The following is a 24,687-nucleotide window of genomic DNA, read 5'->3' on the forward strand; positions in this document are numbered from 1 at the left end:
ACATGGAGAAGAAGCAGATGGATATGAAGATTGTGTGATTGTTTGATGAAGAATAGGTGCATCCTCCTCAGAGGATATGTTGTGTCTATCGTCACATCGGCCGTGCAATTTTGTTTGAATGGGAATGAAATGGAGTCAGACATGAAGGCAGGGGAAAGCGTGTTTAATTTACTGAGACGATAATCTGTATTTTTTTAATTAACTAAAATTAAATATGGTGAGTTTTATCTTGATTATGGGAACAGAAATGTAGTCACACAAATATTCTGACACGGCCACTTTAGAATGACAAAAGTATACTTCCTAACAAGTGTATTATTTTATTGCTGTATCGCTTATTTTTTTCCCTATATGCACAACACACAAAATAAATTACCACCTAATCACGTTTATGGATAAGCCTACATTAACCACTATAGCCCTATTTATTAGTTGTGAGCTTTTAGATCTGCTATTTTAATATAAATATAAATATCTAATCAAATATAAATATGATACCTTGTGAAACAGGACATAGCATAATGAGTCATTTTACTTTTGGTACCCTACTTGACGTATATTTTGATGCCAATACTTTTGTACTTTTACTCAAGTAAATTGTAATTACCTTTTATTTGAGTGTTTCTACATTACAGTATTGATATACTTTCACTTATTAAGTATAGGCATATTGAATACTGAATTGAATACTTTTCCACCTATGCCACAGCTATAACACAGTATGTATACTCGGGAGAACAGTTGAGGGCAAGCCCGGCCCTCATTTTCAATGTAGCCGAGGTTACAATAGCCTATAACACTATATCCAAATCCATTACATTACATTTTACAATCAGACTAAATGAACAGTACAACAAGTCAAACAAAACAAAATATCTTGATTGAAACAGGTGCAATCACGATTAAAAGTGTGTTTAGGAGCATTCCTCTGAACTGATCGACCAAATGATGGCAGGGAGCTCAGTTTGAAAGAGTTTTGGAGTTCATTCCAAGATGTTGGGCCGCTGACTGAGAAAGCTGCCTTGCCCATGGCTCTGAGCAGGAGGAACCTTGAGCATTACAAAAAAAACCATCTCTTTGCCCTCCTCCCCGAGAACCCCTGTACCCTTTGACCCCTTAGCCCCGCAGGGCCAGAGAGAGGCAGTGCATGGCCAGTGTTTGTGATAGAAGCCTGAGCTTGTCCAGCACCGTGGCAAATGAGACGCGTGACTCATCAGACCAAACAGGGGATTAGCCGGTAATGATCTGGCAAATGGTTTTGAAATTGTAATTATCTGCCCTGTGCTGTGACGCCCCGGATCTACAGGGAGCGAGGGTGTGAACGAGAGAATGAGAGGGAGACAGACAGAGACAGAGAGAGAGAGTCTCTCTCTTTCTGTCTCCCTATTTAATTTAAGTGTGATTTTGTCTAAGTCTCCGAGTTAAATTAACACTCTAATTTTACTGTTTTACTGTTGACACACAGAGATGTATGCAGTGAGACCTTAGAAGAGTGAGACAGATAGACTATAGGGTAGGATGTCACGTGTGGATCATGTGTTCCTATAAAAATGTGTCCCACTGGTGACTGCAGATGACACTTACTGTATTGTCTGCCATGCCATCATCATTGGCTATCTGTGTAGATCAAGACCAACTGGGTCGAGGCTGCAGAGTGCTTGGGCATGGGTCTTCAACGTTTATTTTTTCAGGCCAAGGACCCCTTTAGCAGAGAGAGAGGTGAGTACGGTCCAGGGACCCCCACTACATAGGCTACTGTATGCAACGTCCCGCAGTGCGAGGCATTGTGCACTTGTAGATGTGCTATTTCTGGCTAATTCCCCTCAGAATAGTGATGCTAGGGTTCTAGTGGTGTGTAAAAACAAATTTTATGTAAAAACAAATCATATCACACAAAGGTTTGGTGCCCCACCCTGTAGTAACTGTGGACGCCATAGGGGTCCAGGACCCCCTGTTGAAGACCTCTACTCTTAGGTATAGTGGCAGCTATATCATTGTAAGAACATGAAGTGCTGATGTGTATAAAACTCAGTATAGATTAAGGCCTTTGCTGCCATCTGAAGGGAGCTGCATAGAACTGCATGTTGCAATGTGTAAATTGGTATGTCCCAACAATAATTGTAACTGTTTAAGCCATGGTAGTGTCCGTAAATGCACAAATCTGCCCACAGATATGTTTAATAAAGTTATATTGTACATAATGTTGTAGCGTCCCGGCTCCCAGGGTGTAACAGTGACAGAGGCTGACTTCCCAGCATGCCTCAGTGCACACACACCAACACTTATTGTTAATTATGTTGTTGTGTTATTTGAGTTAGGAAATGGATTTGCTAATATGTTGTCAGTTGATGAGGAGCTGTGAGGCCCCAGGCCTCGTACACACATGTCGGACGAACATGCTCTGTTCTGTCCGTGTTACAGACGGAACAGAGCATGTCTGTCCGACATGTGTGTACAAGGCCTCAGAATTAAGAATTACTAGATCACCATTGAGTTACTCACAGGTGATGGACGGTCATGGTACCAGCATCGTCTCTGTCGGAGTGTCGGGTGGAAACATCATTTGTGCAAAAACTGTAACTTTTCAGGATTCAAATAAAACATTGTGATGATTTGTGTTACACTGCATGATCAAGTAGGACCATTTAGACCCTCCCGTTACCAAAGTAACATTGTTAGGTTACTGAATTACTGCCCATGAAAATAATCCTGTTAAATTACATATTACCTTCTGAGAAAAGTATCTTGTTAGATTATGGTTAGTATAGTAACTAACTATTAATTGCAAAACTAACTTGTTAGGGTATTCCGTTACCAATAAAAGTAGTCCCGTTAGATATCACCGTTACACACAACACTGCCCATTACTACGGGTTCGCGAGTGGTTGATAGCGTTACCGCAGTATAAATTTGCGTTTATGCGATCCATAATGTAGGCCTATACAACCAAATGGACACATTATGCAGGGCCCAGGGTATTTTTTTTTAAATGGCACACATTTTTCGCCACATAAAATCACATAAAACCCCACATATTTTGCATATTTCACAACTTCCCGCATACCAGTATTGCACAACTTCCCGCAATTTCACAGCATAAAATCACATAAAAACCTGCATATTTCATCGCAAAATCAAGGATTTTAGCCCACTGCATATTCAAGGATCTTAGCCCACATAATCAAGGATTGTTTCTGGCCCGATGGTAGCCTATCGGTACGCCCAAGGTTGCTGGCAAGAGTGGCCAAAGGCAACAATATATTGGCTCACACACACTTCCAACTATGGGCTTCTCCTGCAAGCTCAGTAGCTCACCAACAGGATCGATTCACATACTGTAGTAGCACGGACAACCCCGGGGATCACAGGAAACCATCACTTCGTACTGCCAAACATGGCCGGCGGACAGCAGTATGCCACCACTGCTGGCTGCAAGGCCACTCGACACCCTCAGCCGCCATGCAGGCTTCAGCAGGTGCCAACTTTGTTGGGCAGTAAACGATTTACTTTTAATATAGGCTACTGTTATATAATTTTACCCAGTAAGCTAGTGTAAGTTATTACTATACCTAAAACAGTAAAATTATTATTATTTAACAATAGTAATTATTATTATTATTGTTATTACATAAGTAGAAAGTGGTTATTATGCAGACTGTCCCATTTCACAAGTTTTCAAATGTATAGGCCTACAAATCTTTTGAAGATAGCAGATCTACGTACAAGTTCAATCGTAATGCATTGTGATCAGTGGCAGTTAGGCCTCTGCAATGCCCCAGCCACCTTTGAATGACTGATGGAGTGTGTCTGTCTATCTATCTATCTATCTATCTATCTATCTATCTATCTATCTATCTATCTATCTATCTATCTATCTATCTATCTATCTATCCCTGCTGTGTCCATATGCTGCTCTCGTCAGCAGAAGTTCCCCTCCATTGCTGACCAATCGACCCCTTCAAGCCTTGCCTTGAGAGTTGTACCAGCAGATGAACATACATAAAAACATTTAATACATTTGTGGGTAATCATTTTCAAATCATGACAATATTGAGTCTTTCTTTCTTTCTTTCTTTCTTTCTTTCTTTCTGTCTTACAGTAGTGTACATGATGTACTGTACACTACTACAGTCCACAAGTTCAGAGACTTTTATTTTGAAGTAGGCCTAATGGACTTGACCCATCCATAGAATCCTCTTAGTGTCATTCCATTAAGCAGGCTAAATGTGCCTGCAGAGACAGAGCAGGCTGCCTGGCTGTTACCACCAATATGTCTTCTACTCCTCCGGAATGGATCCATTTAAATGGTGAAACAGTGAACTTTGATATACAACGTATTAAAATGTAATGTAGACATATACCGGCTTTATAGTTTTTTTCCTTTTCTTAGCCCATTATAGACCTCTGTTTCAGTGTATTTGCGAGCACTTGTCCATTGTGTGAAGAAGACATCCGTCTGTATACTGCGGTATGTCAGACTCTGAGGAGACTGACTCTGAGGATGAGGATGAGAGAAGAGGCAAACTTTCATCTGTGACCACTTTTTTCAGCGGTGTAATTTCAGGTGGGCCCAATGTTGGAGTTTATTACATTACATGAAATAAACTGGATCCTGTCCAGGGCTAGTTTAATTTAGTGTATTGACATTTTGCTTTGTTTTGACAAAACTGTTGTCTAAACCAGTGGTTCTCAAACATTTTCATGTGAAGGAGGACCAACCACATCCAGGGGCCTCCAAGATAAGTGCTTGTATTAAACCTTTTCAAAATGACTTTTTAAATATCAAGATTTTTTAAGATTTTTCAAAAAAATTAATCATTGCCAATCTACAAACTATTGTGCTTGTAGGATACTAGAATTTCGCCGGCCGAACTAATTTAGCTGGGGACCCCTTTCCTCCGAGGTGGAAACCGTGGAAAGCCTGATGGCGCGAGGTTAGGGAGTCGGATGGTCGGACCCCCTGGAATGAATGTCCCTCCAGGACCCCAGGGGAGGGGGAGGGGGTACCACTGCCAGCCCAGCCAGCACCCCACTTTGAGAACCACCGGTCTAAGCAGTGCACGATATGAACACTAGAGGGCAGTGCTGTAACCGTATAGGCTGTAACATAGACACCATTTAAAGCTAAAGTATAATGTCGCAACTTGGTGACGTAGTGAGTTGTTGTTAATGTGATAATAATACTGCGACATCATCATGAGTGTCTGTGTGTGAGCTGTGTCCATAATATAACTCTATACATGTTCATGTAACTCTATGTCTGCTAATACGACACAAACTAGGACCGTCTAACATTACGATCTGCTAATTGTTTACCCACATAAAGATGTCGTGTTTCATAGGAGCGTGTAATGGAGAATAATGTTGTTCCGGGTGTTAGCCATGGTGTTAGCATACTATAGCTTTCTGTTAGCTCAGGGTTAGTCCTCTATTGCTCAACCCTTTAGTGAAATGTCAAAACAACGGTGTGTAGCCGCACCTCTGCTGCTGTTTAGTTTGGCTCGGTGTTCAGGCGTGTAAAAATACCACCACGACCCATTCATATCTGTGACAACATCAATCATAAATACATACAGATACGTTGGTCGAACTAACAGGATTTGTGCGAAGTTGGAGCTGCTTCCGAAGAGTGGAGGGGATCATGTTGAACGTACCGAGCCAGCAGTCCTTCCCGGCGCCCGGCTCCCAACAGCGGGTAGCCCCGGCAGGACAGTCGGGGAGGAACAAGGTAAAACATGGATCATTATTATGTATAGCCGCAATTTGCAACTAGGTTTAAAAAAATAATAATGGGATGAATCTAGACTCTAGATTCATCCCATTATTATTTTTTTTAAACCTAGGCTAGATTTCCTGTTTTAACTAGTTGTGTATATTCGTGCGTCTGTTTTGACGCACTTGGCCTCACTCCCCGAACCCACCTAACTCCTGCCCACTTTGACAGGCTGGAATGGATTAGGGTTAACGACAGAGTACAGCATCTTGCAATGGGTCTGGTCCAGGGGGGCAGTCAGACAGATATTTCGTGAAGCCACTAAGGAAATCGGGACTTCCTGAAAGTTCATATAATGGCCTGTTGTGGCGCTGTCATTGGGCCCAAAAAACCCCATAGCTCCATAGAGGCCCATGTATTTGGGCCCAACTTCACCTAGACTGTATTACCTTAATAAACATGGTCATGAATACTTTCTGCTTCCAGTCACTAGTTTAAAGTCCCATTTCTCATGTCATAATATTCTTTTTGGAAAAGTATGGTCCCATTTATTAAAATAATTACCATAAAGTAGCGTATGTTCTGAGGGGCGTGGCTACCGTTACAGTCTATGAACGGGAGCCACCCCCCGTTCAGTCAAAATAAAAACCAACGAAGAGTATGGGGGGGAAGTCCCGCCTCGTTGTCTGGGCCAGCCAATGGCCAGCTGGGCCCAAATGGAGCCAGCCAATGGCCAGCTGGGCCCAAACGGATCTGGAAATATGGCGACTTACAGTGCAAGGAATTACAGGCTTCATTTTACGTCCATGTTAGACCCGGGGAACGCTTTGTCCATATTTTTTACAGTCTATGGTCTGGTTCACAAAATTCGCTACACCACCCAAGATACCCATGTACCTGTCTAAATACTTCCAGTTGTCAATGAAGTCCACACCCACAACACCAGAGGGAGTTCAACAAACCATGTACAACCCAGATTCTGCTAAATTCCGCTCCTATGCCACCAAAATGCTCTAAAAAAAAAAAGGAAAACGGTGTTCCTATCATACAAAGAATTACGGCTGCCCTGTTGTATCTCTTGAGGACCCGTGCCCCTAGGGGTCCAGCACCCCTATTGAAGACCCACGATCTAACCTCATATTATGTTATTACAACACTCCCAATTGTATTTCACCATCAGGTGGCCTTGAAGCCAGGCCACAGTCTCATGGACTGGATCCGTGTTGCTAAGAGCGGACGAGACCTGACCGGGCTGAGAGGGCGTCTGATCGACGTGACAGCGGACGAGCTCAAGAAGCACAACACGCGGAACGACTGCTGGACGTGCATACGAGGTGACAGCTGACCACACAGTTGACCGGGCCCCCCCCAAGGTTTTGGCCCAATCTTTTCACTGAAAATAACCAGGTTCAACACTCAATGTGTGTTGCAAAAACGTTGCAGATCAACGGCTATTTTCATATATTATGGCATGGCCAGAATAAGGATGCTATAGTGTATGTAGTTATTAGTGGAATGCCCTGGTGGGATTAAAAACTCTAACCATGGCAGTGTTTCTAATGCATACAAATAGTATTATAAAAAATTGTAAATGGTGCATTTATATAGCGCCTTTATCCAAGGCACTTTACATAGATTATGCATCAATTCACCCATTCACACACTCATACACCGATGGCGGCGGAAACCATGCAAGGCACCAGCCCTAGAATGGCTCTTGTTGTTTCATACAGTATATACAGTATTTCACATACAGAGCCATAGATCACCCTCCTTGATTTCTGGTGGGACTTTAACATGTGCGGCCTAAATGTGATAAATGCTCCGTTTGTACTCCCCCATTAAATAATTCCAAAGACGTGGAGTGCACTTTGCGATAGGTGCTGGGTAATTAATCACACCACCTGCCAATTGTGTGACCCAAACTTTTGTGTTTCCCTGGTTAATTGGTGATGACGTCTGCGGTAAACAGGACGTATTTGTAAAATCAGTTCATCGATTATTCCGGCCCCCCTCGCCCGGAGAGAAAGATGTCCGTGTGCATCTCTTGAAAAAGTGGAGATAATTGTCTAAATACACGTTTTGTGCCAGAACCTTCACATGGATATAAAACTAGAGGACCTTTTTTCACTCCACGTCTTTGGAATTATTTAATGGGTGAGTACAAACGGAGCATTTATCACATTTATGCTGCGCATCTTTCATTTCTACCAGGACCTGGTGCAAGCGATCTATGCCTGTGATACATGAAAATTTACGAATTATAATTAAATGATCACAGGCATTCTAGGTCTAGCAAGGCACCAACCAGCACGTCAGGAGCAATTAGGGGTTCAGTGTCTTGCTCAAGGACACTTCGACACTAACTCTGGGGGAGCCGGGTTCGAACAGGCAACCTTGTGGTTACCATCCAGCCACTCTACCCCTGAGCCACCGTCACCCGTATACATGTACTGGTAATATTTCTTGGGAAATAGTTTTGGGAGAAGTGAATATCAGCGAGATGAACATGGGTCTTCACTGGAAGAAATAAACTGAGCCTGTATGTGCTTTGAAGTGATCATTTCGCCAGTAATTTGGCCCTGAGCAGTTTGGATTGGGCCTTTGTTGTGATAAGCCTTTTGTGAGGAATGGTCATTCACTTATATCAATACATTTTCAATCAATACATTTGTGGATTATTAAAGGACCACTTCACCACTTTTCAACCTATCTTCTTATAATAGGTCCTCACTAATAATCATGATAAAATACCACAATTTGTTTCTTTCTACTCGGTCTGTGTCTCATAGGAGGGCTGTGGGCAGTTCAGAAATCCGTCCACCAGTGACATCATCTATGGGGAATCCAAGCTAATAGAAACCGCAGGCTTTCTAGCCCTGAAAAGTTGCAATGCGAAAATGTAAGCCATCGTTCTCACGATAATACAAATCTAATCATTTTGGTAAATAAAATCTTGTTTAAAAAAAGATCTGCCTAACGATGATTTCACTGGTGGATAGGTTTCTGAACTGCCCACAGCCCTATGAAACACAGACTGAGTAGAAAAAAATTGTGCCATTTTATCATGATTATTAGTGAGGACCTATTATATGAAGATAGGTTGAAAAGTGGTGAAGTGGTCCTTTAACTAAACAAACGTACTCATTTATATCCATCGGCAGAGGGCGCTGTTGGATTAAGTGTGAAAGCCATGGCAGTTTTGACCTTTTTAGTGCTTTGTTAGGCTTGTTTAGGTCCCTAGGCTCTTCAAAATAATATTATTAAAGAAATAAAATAATCTTGGTGAAGACCCATACTCTTTATAATGAGTTGAGCTATATATTTTAACGAGTTTCCCCTCTGAGAGATTCTAGGCTCAACTTCTTCACTAAGGCCTAGAATCTCTCTGAGTTCTTGTAACAGGAGAACTTTGCTTGAAAATACACAGGTACAGCTAATGCAACAGCTAGAACATTGGACATAGGGTAATTGCCATACATGTCATGTAAACGAATTAATTGTTATTCATCGCAAGTTAACTTTCGCGGGGAGGGGAAGTTTACTATAGTAGTGTCAAGAACAAGATGCACCAAGATGTGTCTCTGTGACGTGCTTGTTCATTATGATGATGAGTTGGTTATGGAATCCATAGAAATAACTAATACGTGTTGTCAGGTGAATGGAATCCATAGAAATAACTAATACGTGTTGTCAGGTGAATGGAATCCATAGAAATAACTAATACGTGTTGTCAGGTGCCCCTGAATGCTTTTCTGGGAAGTGAAAGTAATCAGTCTACTATAGTAGTGTCTCTGTGACGTGCCTGTTCATTAAGATGATGCGTTGGTTATGGAATGATCCATAGTAATAACTAATAAGCAATGTCAGGTCACGGTGCTAGTACAGTAGCTGGTACAGTAGCTGGCTGAAAAATTGACGTAGGGTGCTTAAAAGAACCCATCTGTATCTTTGGTTGATTCAGTTCATTTTATAGCTTGGTGTCTGACATGCATCGGCTTCTGCTGTTCTCAATGTCAAGACTCAGGAATTACATATTTATTAAAGTACGGACTTCCATCCCCCCCCCCTTTGTTTAGTATGAGTAAAGTATGATAGCTACTCTGCTGTCAGACAGGAACCAGCTCTGTCCAAAATATAAAATTTTGTTTTTAGAGCAACACAATACTACCTCATCAAAGTTGGTATGGTGAAACTATACATTGTTAGATACTTGAATGTGTCCTTCCATCACTTTACCCAAATACAGCTCAAGTGGAGTTAGGAGGTTTTTGACCATTAATGGGGAGAGTGTTTTTTTTACGGCTGACTTCGTCATTCTAATCAACGATGGAAAGAAATTGCTCCAAAGTTGGAGTTGGGTGGTTTGAACGACAGTTTGAGTAGTTTTGAGGTTTAGTCAGACCAAGAAGCGCCTTTTTATTACTTTTCATTGGTTCAATATTTGTAAAACCCACAGGCAGATGTAAAGAGTGTTCAATAGCACTTTCATTCATAAAAAAAGGTTGAAAAAGATAGCTGGTTTCTGCCTGTAAGCGACTACTGTATACTTAATTGACCGGGGTCCCCCAAGCCAAGGGGTCCCCTACTTCTTTCCCTCTACACCAAACCTTTTTGACCTGGGGTCCCCCAAGCCAAGGGGTCCCCTCCTTCTTTCCCTCTACACCAAACCTTTTTGACCGGGGTCTCCCAAGCCAAGGGGTCCCCTCCCCCTCCTTCTTTCCCTCTACACCAAACCTTTTTTGCGGAACCGTATACTTTGTTTTGTTGAAACCGTATACTTTGTTGGTCATCATTAATATACAAAAATAGCAGATCTAGAAGCTCACCTACACTTGTGAGCTTGTATATCTGCTTTTTTCGCCCAGGATTTGACTATTTTACCTGCCCTAGTATAGCATATTTTTCATTTAATTAGATGTCATACAGTAAAAACAAGTTACATCATGTTCATGAAAGAAACGTCAGGGATTCAAAACACAAAGTCTTTCATGGGGAAGGTCGTGAGTTTGAACCCTGCTTGCCGTCGACGTCAGCAAGGGCACGCGGTCGCAACGGGTCCCTACCGCCGAATCAAATGGGTTCAGATCTGAGCCAAGTATGAAGTCTGTCCTGGACGGGAGTCTCTCCAAGACCCTAAAACAGATTTGTTTGACTTGACTTTTAGCCAAAAATGCATCACACCAACCACGTCCCATCTGTTACCAGGCATGGTGTACAACGTCAGCCCCTACATGGACTACCATCCTGGGGGAGAAGAGGAGCTGATGAGGGCAGCTGGAATAGATGGCACAGACCTGTTTGATCAGGTAGGGCTGTCCAGCCATGAGGCATGCATTTTCAGAGAAACATATGGACAATTCAATGTTGCGGCATTGAGAGAAAATATGACTTTCCTTTATTTGTTTATTTATGGGACAGTGAAACAGGGACAGTACTTTCTGACAAAAACTGAAAATACAACATACATCATGTTATGTTCTTATTAATTTGTAATTCTGTTACATTCATGCTTACTCTCTCAGTAGTTTTTCCTTTTAATTATTAATGTTGGAACTGTGTGCAACAATGACCAACTGACCATGCAGTCATATTTTGGCTGGTTGATCTTTTAGCTGACAGGTGAAAGTCGAATATGCTTTATCTAGTGTCCTTTTATTTCACACCTGTGTGTGTGTGTGTGTGTGTGTGTGTGTGTGTGTGTGTGTGTGTGTGTGTGTGTGTGTGTGTGTGTGTGTGTGTGTGTGTGTGTGTGTGTGTGTGTGTGTGTGTGTGTGTGTGTGTGTGTGTGTGTGTGTGTGTGTGTTAATGCTGTACACTAGCCCTGTTTTTAGGACTCGGAACTTCGCCTGGAATTTTCGAGCAAACCTTTGAACCATTTGTTTCTAATTAATAAAATAATAACAGGTATTTTAATGATGGATGATTCATCAAACATTTAGATGATTCTATCATAGTTTAAATTTAAGTTTTATGTTACAATGGGTTTGTATAGGAAGGGAAATACGCAGCAAGGCATGTCTGATAAAATGAATCAAATATCTAAATAGTGAATCAAACAACTTAAAAACGGCCTGCGCCCTGCGGTGCCCCCAAAACTATAAAATGGCCCAAACTTGTTTTTTGGATGCCAGCTGTACAGGTCTTGATATTTGCTATTTTCACTACTGTATATATTTTTTGTCAGGTAAAACCTGACCGAACAACGCTCATGAAATGTAAGCGACTTTGCGCGACCTAGTTCGACTGATTTGATTGGCTGCCTCGTCTGCTACGTCTGCCTCCTCTGCCTAGGCCAATGGGAGTGTAGTATGATTACCTGCCTCCACACGCACCGCAAAAGGGCTGATTACCACGAGCAGCCTCTAAGCGAGAACAGTCAGCTGCTAATGTTATGAGCTGGACAGCAGGGAAGCCACAACAAAACACAGTCATTGAACCACGCACAGAACATCGGAAACAAACGCAAACAATGGTGGGGGGGGACACTTCTTTCACCTGACAATTGTTTTGTTTTTAAATAATCTTTCATTAACTGTAATCGATTAATGGTAATGTTATTTGAAGTAATTGCATTCAGGTGGATGATGGTTGTCCATGTCTCCTCAGGTCCATCGCTGGGTGAACTATGAGTCCATGCTGAAGGAGTGTTTGGTTGGAAGGATGGCCGTTAAGACCAGCTCCGCAATAAAAGGTACACACACCTGTGCGGAGGCACCATTTGCACTACCCAAAAAGCGGCCCTGGTTGTGGGTGTGGACTTTGTTGAAGTATTTAGACGGGTACATGGGCATCTTGGTGGTGTATCGCGTCTTGTGGACCAGACCCATTGCAAGATGCTGTACTATGTCGTCAACCCTAAGCCATTCCAGCCTGTCAAAGTGGGCAGGGGTGAGGTGGGTTTGGGGAGTGAGGCCAAGTAGTAGCCTGACCAGTTTGTTTTGGGAAGTCTGGAGCCTAGTTTTAAGGGCCTTAGAGGTGCTGTGGTACCAGGAGGTGCATGCATAGTCGAAGAAACCTTGTACGAGGGCTCCTGTTGAGGTGTTTTTGTTGACCAGTGAGGAGATCCTGTATAGGAATCTTGTTCTTTGGTTGACTTTTTTTATTACGTTGGTGGCCATTTTATCAATGTGGTGGATGCATCCTGCTGTTTGTAAGATATAAGATCCATAAAAATATATCACACACCGAACACCGGAGGTGTTACCCCAACACCCCACAGTGACAACTTCGACCCGTAAGTGAGAAGATCACAGTGAGGCTGTGCATTGATCAGCCCTATATGTCTGAGCCCGAGGTTCTCTGACGCACGTCAGTGAAAAACTACGTTTTCAGTGCCACACACGTAGATGTGTGGCATCCAAAAGCTTTTACCTACTAACTACCTAAATATTCTTTATTGTGCTTATTGTTCTTTTACTTTGCACATATTCAGAAATGCGACACCTCCAAAAACTTTGGTTACCCCTCTGGTGCTGATCTAATGCATTTGATTGATACAGTACCTTTATACCTATTATGATTCCTTGCCACTTTCAAAAGCAATGCTAGAAGTCTTTATATAACTATTATATGTTCTGCCCTGAGTGCCCTCACATTAGTGCATGTTTGAATGACACAAAATCCGGACTGTATACAGTACATTCACTTTGGGACTGTTCAAATTGGATTTTGGGACGGTTCCGGGACGTTGGTGAAAAACGTTAGTCTGGAGCCCTGACACACACACACACACACACACACACACACACACACACACACACACACACACACACACACACACACACACACACACACACACACACACAGTCACACAACTTGTCTTTCCTGGCACTCGAGTGGCTACTTGGGTGGTAAACCCCACTTCTTGGGGTTCAAATCCATGGCGTTCGACATCCGGCCTTGTCAAGCATATATATACGAAGTTACGAACATAATTGGCCTGTGTTCGGGGGGAGGGAAGCCGGGTGTGGAGGGTGACATTTGTCACTGCACTTAACTCCTACGGGGGGCAGCACCTGTCAGCAGGGAGTGTTGTGCGGGAGGACTAGGACAGAGGCTCTACCATGTCCTCCCGGCGGGGGCTCCTCCTCATTTTCAGATGAGGATTCCTGTAGAATACAACAGCAGTGACAATACACAGAAATGTGTGTGTGGGATGAATTGGCATAACGGCTACATTGGTGTTTTCAAGTGACTTGACTTTGCCAATTAATCCCCAGTCAGTCACCTTTTGTTTTCACAGCTCCAGCACCGAAGAAAGGAGACGGCACTAACATGAACGGTATTCATTTTCAGCAAGTTAGCATTTCAGCAATTCATCATTCATCATCAGGAAATGAGTTGATCAAATATTCCATTTCCATTATCGGGTACTGCATCGTCTATTCCTCGCTCAACTGTTTTCAAAAACATCTTTGAGAGCAATGTTTAGCTGTAAATAACATTGTGTGTGTGTGTGTGTGTGTGTGTGTGTGTGTGTGTGTGTGTGTGTGTGTGTGTGTGTGTTCACATGGCTGTCATGTTGGAAACAGCAGTAAATCAGCGGGGCACAGCATGTGCTCAGAGGGTTTGTTTAGGGGTCACATGGTTTGACCAAACATTTGTGTTTACTTTGATTGCTGGTGGTGTTCTGCCCCTCCCCCATCAAACAAAAATGCTTGGTCAAACCATGTGCCTCCCTTTGGAAAAGCATTGTGGTGGCCTAAAACAAAAAATCAATACAAACATTTGATTGATCGGTATTTGATACGTGTGAATGAGGCCTTATAGAGCAGAGCAGTCATTATCCAGAATTGAAGCATTAAAATAACAATATAAGGGGATCTCTGCTAATAAAATAAATAAAAAAGGTCCTGCAAAAACGTTTCTCTTTGTTTTCCAGACCTTTCCGTGTGATCCCCTTTTGCAACATTTGCACCTTTTGTCTTGCACACCTGTCACCAACTTTTTGAGGTGTGCATCGGCCTTCTTCTAGAAGTTGGTCCTTGTATAGAAACATGGATGGTCTGTGCCTGTGGTGCTCTCATGTGATCATGGAGAAGTTCCCGACTTCACGTGTCTCTTGTCTGTCTGTTCTTCGGACAGGTCTTGCTCCACTTGCATCACCTGCGGGGCCTTCTACTCTCTCACCCTCCTCCTCCTTCTCCATGCTACAGCCACCATCGGCAGTCCCTGCACCAGCCAAAGACACTCGTCCGAGGTAGACGGACGCACAGTTCAATTCAAAGGGGCTTTATTGGGAGATTAATGTAAACCTGAGAAAACACACGTTTACGTTTTGCCAAAGCAAAAATTAAACAAACCAAATAAAATACTTAAATGTATGTACAATTAAAATGGAATAAGGAGATGTGTAAACAGTGCTGTGGCACATTTCAGATTAGACAAACTAGCAGTTATATGTAAGCAGGAGTAACTTGGTATAAAGCTTTGCAAGCTGGGCAATTCAATATTTCAAGGTTTAGCTGTCACTTGGTATAAGACCTTTCTATTCACATACACCAAGAGCAATTATAAGAATGCCTGTTTGATTCGTTCAGCTCTGTGAGTGTACAGATGAAACCTGGTTTCCTATGTCTAACTCATGTTCCGTTTTCTTCCAGGTATGACTGGTTCCAAACGGATGTGGCTGTTAATATCGTCATCTACACCAAACGGAAGGTAACCTCTCTTTTTACGTGGTTCAAATTCAACAAACTACTCAAATGGTGACGGCCATCACCCCATAATAGGGATGCACCGAAAGGGAAATTCTTGGCCGAAACCGAATACAGGAAACAGTTGGCCGAAAACCGAACACCGAATATCCGAATAGGATTAATATTATATATCTTTTTTCCTACCATTGCTGTCATGGCTGTACCTTAAAGCTACCTGTTTATGGCAAAATACATGATTATGGCAAAACTTAACTTAAATAATAATCACTATTATGGGTCCATAATACATTTATTCAGCACTTTTGAATGCATTAATTGCATACACTATTCCGTGGTATATTTTCGGCCTATTCTGGCCGAAACCGAATGGGCCGAAATATTCGGTGCATCACTACCCCATATACTGTGGATTTGGAACGTTCCCGAAAATGACGCCCATCCCCGTCTTCTGCCGTTAGATCCCCAGCTCTGGCTGTACTATTGTTGACCTTGATGATGGCGGGGTGTTACGAGTGGAGGTGCTGCTTGGGAAAATGTCCTACATGCTCCATTTTCGTGAGTAGACATTCAGATTTTCTTCTTTTTTCCGCCCTTACACATCTCTTAATGGATTTAAAGCAGACAGGAAAGACAGGTCTGCAATTTTCTAATCTCTGATCTGATGGAACTGCCTCAAAAGGGTTTACTGGAAAGTGTCCTGGCACTGTCCTTAACTAAACTTAAATGTCCAAAAAGAAATCCAAATGGAAACCAGTCAATGCTGTGTGTAGTGGTAATTCTCCTCTTACCACCCTTTACACTGTTCCGCAAAGTCTGTCCTCAGAAATCCAACGCTCCAGGAGATAATTCACAAAATGAAATAAAGGTCGGTAGATATCCAATATTCAGGAAAGTACCGTACTCAAAAAAGGAAATATGGCAAGACTTGGGAAATATTCCTCTTGCTTCTCCAGTAGCCTGTCTGTCTCACTCCTCATATGGTCAGCACACTCTATAGTAGGGAGGATTATCACAACAAAACAAAAAAATAAGTGATTTAATTGAATTAAGTGAAATTACTGAATATACCTTTAAGTCCAAAGGGTTTTCCATCTGGTAGTCCTTGGACCAGCTTATGAGGGGGCATCCCTACTTCCTAGTAGGTTTTCTATATGGTTGAGGGCTATGTTATGGATTGTGAATGGGTTGCTTTCCTTTGGGTGGTTATGAAATTTAAGTGCTGTCTTCTTGATTTTTATAATGAGTTTGGTGGGGAGGATAGATTCTCAGTTTGGAGTTTAGCCCAAACATGGGTGCATTAGGCTACTGACCTCTGTTTAATACAATTTATTCATACCTCTTGGGACCTCAGTTCTACACTGTAAAAACCTCTGTGTTAATTTAACTCTGGGTATGTTTTATTCATACAGTAACTACTAGGCAGCATAATGTCTATATACTGTATGATGCATGTTTTACAGGTCTAGCTGAAGAGGTAGAAGGCAGCGTGGCAGGTAAGGATACCTTTTTCAGCCAGCTTGAGATTCTTAGGTCCTTCTTAGGTCCTCCACACAGTGTTATCACTCTTTCTCTCCGTTTACCTTCACTTGAACAGTCCACACAGCGCCTGCCGTGGGGAAGATCCAGGTCAGCGTACCTAAACGGGCCAAAGGGAAATGGACGGATCTGGGTCAAACGCTGGAATTACACAATACCATTCTTCGTCAAAAAGATCGAGGTAAGAGCGGAGATTACACTTTGGGCTTTTTTGTTTTTCTCTCTCCCCCACTCTCTTAAATCCTGATTTAGTTTTGACACATTTTTATTATCTTTAGTTACATAAAGGTAAAAAATAAATAATCAATACATTCTTTTTGCTCTTTCATCCAGCGCTCCATTATCGAGGGTGCAAGTTGGTCTCAAAGACGGAGGTCAACCACAACACGCAGCTGTTCCAGCTTCAGCTCCCACGTGGGACAGTCATGCACGTGCCTGTAGGGAAGCATGTCTACCTCAAGGCTCTCATACACGGTAAGGACTCCAGCACCAGCTCCAAGTCAGGGGGTTCTCCAGATATGCTGGTGACACCCACGCACGCACGTATGCAGACACACACACACACACACACACACACACACACACACACACACACACAGCACACTCAGAGTTTGTGAATTGATAGGATTTTTGTTGTCTTAGCCCTAATTAAAAGCTTGTGAAAAGAAATTGTATGTTTTTAAAAGAAGGCACTGTTGTGACGAACGTTATAGTTCAAGTGGTAGAACATTACAGATAATCTCATAATAATCATTAGTTCATTGAGACACTTCAGCTCAGATTGACCATAAACCATTTATTGCAAAGCTATTGCATGTTAATATGGCGGTGTGGCTCTGCTCATGTGATATCAGATGATCTGTGCACCAAGACACAGCTCTGATATCAACGTCCCCCCAGAGCAGAGCCAAAGATACAAATACAATAATCCATGAATAACAATACACAGTAATGACACATCAACACATGATTCAACACAATTAATCTACACAATCACAAACAATACAATAATATCCCATGACCCCTGGACTAAGAATTACAGGGAGGAGGCCGGGGAGGTGGGGGAAAGGTTCATGCAGTCGCCGCACGAGCTGCTTCAACTTGACAGCTCAGCATGCAAAGAATGAGTAGAGAGCTGAGGCTGCTTAAAGGAGTAGTGAAACGGAAATGATGGGCATTTTATTTTGAAGTAAAGTGGTTGTTATAATTGTATGTCCTAGCGCCTTAAAATTGGAAAATCGTCTTCTATTCTTGAAAGCAAGCGAAGACATGACCTACACATCCGACACAAATAGGGGTTTTGTATAATCTGAGGGGCGCAGCTACTAAACGTCATGTAGCCACATCAATATGATTGGTTGGTTGGAGTTGGCACGTCAGATGGTGATAGACAGATCCAGATCCAATCACCTGCCAAGTAGCTTGAATAAATGGACGTTTTCTTTTTTCCAGCGATTGGGCTAAAGAGATCCCAGATGGGAGTACTTTGTTTAACAAATGCGAAGCAAGGGTCTTCCATCTGGCAGAGTCAGGTTATAGTCTGGGTGATGATCTATGTCACGGGGGGGCAGCCCGTGCCCTATAGAGACAAACGAGGACAATGCGCGCACACTCACTCACTGTATTCTGAATACACAGGTTCTTCTAATTAATTATCGCTGGCCAGCTTGGAAGTGACTGTGGGGAGTGGTGCGTTTTATATTTGACTCTAGTATATCTGAATTGAGAATTCCTGAGCATGGACATTGCAATTGTTTTAAACTAAACATGATTTTGATTGTTGGTCACCTGGCCTCTCCTGTGCTGGCAATCCTCCTGTTGATTGGGAGGTGCCAAGCGCTGTAGAGGAGAGGGGTGTTTGTTCCTGTTTTATTTTGTAACTTTTCTAATTATAGGCCTAATGTGTTTGTAAAGTGGTGCTTGAAATATGAAATGTAAATTGTATATGGTTTAAGTCAGGTGTTCCCAAACTTTTTTGGACCAGGTACCCCTTTTGGGGTAGATATTTTTCCAGGTACCCCCTCATCCTCGCAACACGGATAACAATATATTTACAACCACAAGCAGTGTTTCCTGCAGGAAAAAGCTTTGGCATGGTGCTGGGCACAGGCCGCAATTTTGATTAATTAATTAATTAGATTAATGAATTAATAAGATTAATACATTAAGATTAATTTGTATTATTGCTCTTGTATTGCTATTGGAGACACTGGGGGGACACTGGGCAGGCACTGAGGAGGCACTGGGGACTGGGGAGACACTGGGGAGGCACTCAGGGCAGGGCACACTGGGGAGGCACTGGGAAGGCACTCGGGGGGCACACTGGGGAGGCATTGGGGAGGCACTCGGGGGGACACTGTCTAAATGTATACGTCTAAATGTAGACGTCTAAATGTAGACGTCTAAATGTAGACGTCTACATGTATACGGACGTCTAAATGTATACAGACGTCTAAATGTAGACGTCTAAATGTAGACGTCTAAATGTGTACGTCTTCTCTTATGGGGGTCCCTGGCATATCTTTTCAAATGGGGGTCCACACTAAGTAGTGTCAATTTGGGGGTCCTTGACATGAAAAAGTTTGGGAACCACTGCTTTAAACACTTTAGCACTTTATGAACATGAACAAAATAGATGGGTCCCCCCTGGAACTCCCTCAGGTACCCCTGGGGGTCCCCGGACCCCACTTTGGGAACCACTGGTTTAAGTAATGGTGTATGGGGCCCACTTATGGGCCTTAGTTTGCCTTGTTTAAGTTAATTGCTGTGAGTGTTCTTGGTATGACCCACCTGGTATAAAATGGTGGCTGAGGCCCAGGCTACACGTATATGGATCTTTTGCAAAACGGATATTTTTGTCCTCTGAAAAAAACGGAATGCAGTCAGTTGTGAACTTGTGCGCCCTTTATTACCTAAACAATATGTGCCATATGCTCACGGCGACCCACTGTATACTTTCTTCTCACCAACCACGCTATTTGATGCGATTCCATTCACACCTCTCTCTCTCTCTCTGCACCCTCTCTCTCTCTCTCTCTCTCTCCTCGCATGTCCATGAAATGGAGAGCAAAATACAGCACGAGAATATAGTTTCACATGCAGCTATTTATTTACACAATTTACACAATTTATTCTTGGACAGTTTCTTGGAGCCTTAGCCTTGGTCAACCTTTACAATCTATAATGGGGCTATTTTTATTTTTATTTTTTTTCTCTGTACACTTTTCTTTTCTACATTACATAAAACGACAGGCATAGAATGAAGGTTGGACTTTCAAAGAGTACAGACATAGAAATGGGTGATTCATTTGGCCATTATTTTCTGTCTATTCAGTATCGTAGGAGGGAGCTAAGCCTTTCATAGAAACAAGTTCTTATGGAGCTCACAATTATAGCTCAGCTGGGGCAGTATCTACTATCTAGTGATAGATCGTTTTTGTAGCATTGTCTAGAACACTGTTTCCTAAACACTGGGTTCCAGTAACTCAGCAAACTGGTTCCACCGTGACCTGCTGCATGGCTGCATTGTTTTCAGGCGATGTGAAGAGGTCATGCATGTAAAACCATTCTTTATTCAGTGGAGAGTGATACAAAACGAACACCTGGTCTTCCCACTCCCGCCGGCTCATCCAATCTAGCACTAACTGCCTCTGACAGGCTGTGTGATTAACTGGGAATTCAGTTAGACACTTCAGCTCAGGTTAACCATTTACCATTTATTGCAATAATATTGCATTTAGTTTTCCGGTGTGGCTTTAGCAGAGCATAAGATAAGATCCAGTTTTGCATCAAGATAAAACCCTTTAGTTTAGGGCATACATTAATATACAGTGGATAGCACAGTGGACCCCAATAACTCTGAGTGTACAAATGGAGTGTACCCTTACGGGTCCATCTGGTTCAGTTTTTACACTCTCAGGCCCTCATTTAGTGTAAAAGTGTATAGAATCTGCCCCAAATTTGAGCGTCTGTTTTGGATTACACTCACGTCGGCATGACATTTATGAAGTGATCCCAAACAGCTGATCCTTCCTTAATTTCATTCCTAGCAGTGATAAATGTGATGTCTAAAATCAATCTGGCACGCCCGATAAAATCAAGCCTCGCCCTCGTTTTTTGCGACATGGACAACTGCAATACGACCAAACAAGTATGGAAACCATAGTTACAAGATGGGGAAAGTTTCCCCCGCTTGCCTTGCTGCCCGCCTCACCCCCCCCCCCCCCACGCAACTTGTAAGCCCAACTGGTGTGTTGTATCCTAAATAAATAAAGAACGAACACCTGCATGAATTAAATAATAGCTGTAGGCCTACCCTACACATGTTTCCCTCTCGCCTTGCTTGTCTGGCTGTCATGTCCATGCACGCACGCATGCACCGAGGCTACATGACACATCACAGTTGCATCGCCATGCATGGAATACGTTTGTAGGCTACTATATTAATTTTACCCATTCGTGTGCAGTGCCTTAAAGCAGTCATAGTTAGTCCTAGTTAGGCTACATGATGAAGGCGCTCCCATGCTGCTCACTGCTGTGAGTGCATGCTGTGGGAGTGTGGGTGAGTGAGTGTTGTGATGCCTGCAGCCCTGCACCGCATGAGAGATAACCTGGCTGGCAAGGCAGTCATAAATAATCAACGTTTATGGAGTGACGCAAGTTCAAGGTTTTGCAGAAATGATAAATGCCGAAAATTGCGGTAATTCCAGCGTGCACCCATATTTTGGTGTACGCCACATTGATAAATGAGGGCCTTAGAGTTACACACCTGTAAGGGGCCAATTGGAACCCGCTCAAGGAACAATAGGGTCCCTGGACTCCATGTTGAGGCCCACTGGTCTAGCAGAGTGTTTCCAGTGCATGCACAATATCAACATTCAGTACCCTGACTCTGTTTGACCAGAATGGACCACAACCTTAATTAGCGTAATTGGTAACACATGTGAAGGAAGTAAAGTAGATATGGCTGCTGTGCATAGAGCCTATTTTGTACTTTTTACCGTGTCACATGAACCTCTAGTAACATGCATGGTCACCACAAAAGACAAAACAGTTGTCATACGTGTTCTCCGCATAGTCTGGCATGGCATGTCACAACAGCTCTGTCCTCTGTCTTCCGTGTCCAGACAGTGTCGTGGTGAAGCCGTATACTCCTGTGGAGGAGAGGCTTGTACCGGCCGCTTCGCCAGACTCCACGCAGGACTCCCACCTCTTTCTCATGATCAAAGTCTACCCTGACGGTGTCTTCACCCCTCATCTCAACAGACTGAACATTGGTAAGAGGCACAGACTTTTTTGTTGTTTTTTATTAGTTTTATTGTCTTCGTGTCTATGTTTGTTTCATTGTTTGCTGCTTGCTGTTTTACTGTAAATCTTATATACCTGTGCTCATCTGTTTCGGTCAAGAAGCTGTGAAGTTCATTCATAATTCATTTTCATACTTTATTCGTTGCCGTGGCAACTGTGGGCGGCAGCAAGGAGACACAATAAAAATAAGTCTGAAGACTGTATTGTGTGTGTAGTGCCTATTACCTAACGTCCTATACTAAGACCATAACTGTATGGCTGCATTCATCATCATGTCCTTGGTGAATAATAGGGACTTCAGTGCTTCACAGATGGCACAAACATTTATTTTGTATTGACTCTGAGATTCAAGACATCTCATTGAAAACACCCGTCCTTGGTTGTGGTGACTGATATTGGCCTTCTAATATGTGAAGGGCTGTGTTTTTTCAATTACTTTTATTTATTTATTCCATTTTCCCAAATAATTATAGAAAGAAACTAGAACTGCACTCTGTTGAGTGCATACTTGCTTGTTAAAAATCATCTTGGACTATAGTGATATTAATACTAAATCATGATCAGAGTAATAGGTGTCTCTAACTTCAATTTCTGTAATAATACTTTCACATTTGTTAAAATATACATGATCTAAAATACTTCCGTAATCTGTAGTTGGATTTGTGATCTGTATATGTACGTCATTACGTCACCATCGAAAACCAATTACACTCTGGCATTGGGTCCTTTAATCCACATATTTCTTACGTCATCATTGAGAGCTAGTTATACATATACTATGTATATGTAATTTGTAATTTGATTAGCGGTATACTGTGGTTACTTTGCGCCACTTTCCGTCCCAGCCAACCCGCCACTTTTGATGCGTATGCCGTCCCAGCAAATTGTGCCTGATACGGCAGTGGTGCCAGATTACATACATGTATACACAGGAGCATTACCTTTAATCCTCCCAACACTAAAACATATCGTCATTACCTCACCATCGAAAACCAATTACACTCTGGCATTGGGTCCTTTAATCCACATATTTCTTACGTCATCATTGAGAGCTAGTTATACATATACACACCATGTAATCTGGTCCCAGCAAATCGGGCACAATTTGCTGGGACGGTGCATACAGTACGCATCAAAAGGGGCGGGTTGGCTGGGACAGTGCATACGAGCCGGGCCAAACTATTACTTGCGCGCTCTGCTTGTGCAAGTAATTAAAGTAATTGAAATAAATAAATAACATCAGTTTGATGTTACAATGGGTTTGTATAAGAAGGGGGCGTGTCTGATGAAATTAATATCAAATATTTCAATACTGAATCAAGCAACTTAAAAAACTGTCTGGTGTAGGGGCACGGTGACACAGTTGGTAGTGCTGTCGCCTCACAGCTAGAAGGTCCTGGGTTCGATTCCCGCTCGGGACGCTGTGGGTGCTGGCGGCGTGTTTCCTCCTCCGCGTCATCAGTGCCCATACCTGAAGGCGGGGTTGGCGAAAGGGCCTTTCTGTGTGGAGTTTGCATGTTCTCCCCGTGTCCCCTAGGGTACCCTCACAAAAACATGCAGTAATCCTGGTCTCTAAACTGCCTCCCCCTGGCCAGCCGGGGTGTCTGATGGAGGGGAAAGGAACTGGTTGGAATAACGTGTTCCTTCCACGCGCTACGTCCAACCAGGGAAACTCCCCCCTGTCGGGTGTAAAGGAGCAACTTGGACACTCAGGCATGAAGGAAGTATGAGTTCAAGTCCGTTGCTCTCCCCAGGTTGGCGGAGGGTGTGTAGAGCCCAGGATCACATTAGATAATTGACACAGGGGTGAAAAATGGGTTACAAAATCGTGGGATAAAAATTATATTAAAAAAACTGTCTGGTGTGCACATAACAGGTCGGGCGGGGCTGAGCAAGGTGTTGCCTAGCAACCGGGCCGTTTCCAAAAAAATGATTTTATCAAGATCATTTTTTTTATTTTTAGCAACCAACGTGCTAAGTACATACTGTATTTTAGTTCACCATCTGTGAATAATAAAAACTTTATTTATAAAGCACCTTTCAAATTTGCATTACAAAGTGCTTTACATACAAACAGACAGACAAACAGCAAAATACGCAGCAGAAAACATTACAACAAACTAAATATAATAAGCAGCAGGGAAAAAACAAAAATATTAATAGAGATTGGAGGTGAAGGCTAAACTATAAAAGTGTGTTTTCAAAAGGGATTTAAAAGAGGACACTGATTCAGCGCGCTTGATCACTAATGGCAGTGTGTTCCAAAGTGTAGGCGCTAGAGTGCTGAAAGCCTTTGGACTTTAGCCTACAATTTTTGATGGGATGTGCGTGCTTCCCTGTGGACTTTTTTATTTTGTTACTAGAGGCGAACGGTTGTTATGAGAGCTGATTAGACATAATTCCCTGCTTTCTCATCCTCTCTCAGTCCCATCCTTTAGTGGGTTAATTTGTACGTGCCTCTGTCTCTGA

The 24,687-nt window shown here is 42.6% G+C and overlaps 1 protein-coding gene across 1 annotated transcript in view; it reads left to right on the plus strand.

Annotated features, from left to right (window-relative positions):
* Positions 1-5,197: 5,197 nt before the first annotated feature.
* cyb5r4 (cytochrome b5 reductase 4) overlaps positions 5,198-24,687 on the plus strand; it is a 30,419-nt gene continuing 10,929 nt past the window's right edge. Inside the window, exons 1-12 of the mRNA XM_080767351.1 lie at positions 5,198-5,728; positions 6,894-7,047; positions 10,922-11,022; positions 12,323-12,407; positions 13,959-13,997; positions 14,801-14,915; positions 15,319-15,376; positions 15,834-15,930; positions 16,836-16,868; positions 16,970-17,092; positions 17,245-17,385; positions 22,038-22,187. Coding sequence (XP_080623477.1) covers positions 5,642-5,728; positions 6,894-7,047; positions 10,922-11,022; positions 12,323-12,407; positions 13,959-13,997; positions 14,801-14,915; positions 15,319-15,376; positions 15,834-15,930; positions 16,836-16,868; positions 16,970-17,092; positions 17,245-17,385; positions 22,038-22,187 — 1,183 coding nt within the window. The 5' untranslated portion in view covers positions 5,198-5,641. The remainder of the gene's footprint in view (positions 5,729-6,893; positions 7,048-10,921; positions 11,023-12,322; positions 12,408-13,958; positions 13,998-14,800; positions 14,916-15,318; positions 15,377-15,833; positions 15,931-16,835; positions 16,869-16,969; positions 17,093-17,244; positions 17,386-22,037; positions 22,188-24,687) is intronic.

Source organism: Protomyctophum bolini (genome assembly GCF_963924005.1).
Source record: "Protomyctophum bolini genome assembly, chromosome: 7".
Classification (NCBI taxonomy): Eukaryota; Metazoa; Chordata; class Actinopteri; order Myctophiformes; family Myctophidae; genus Protomyctophum; species Protomyctophum bolini.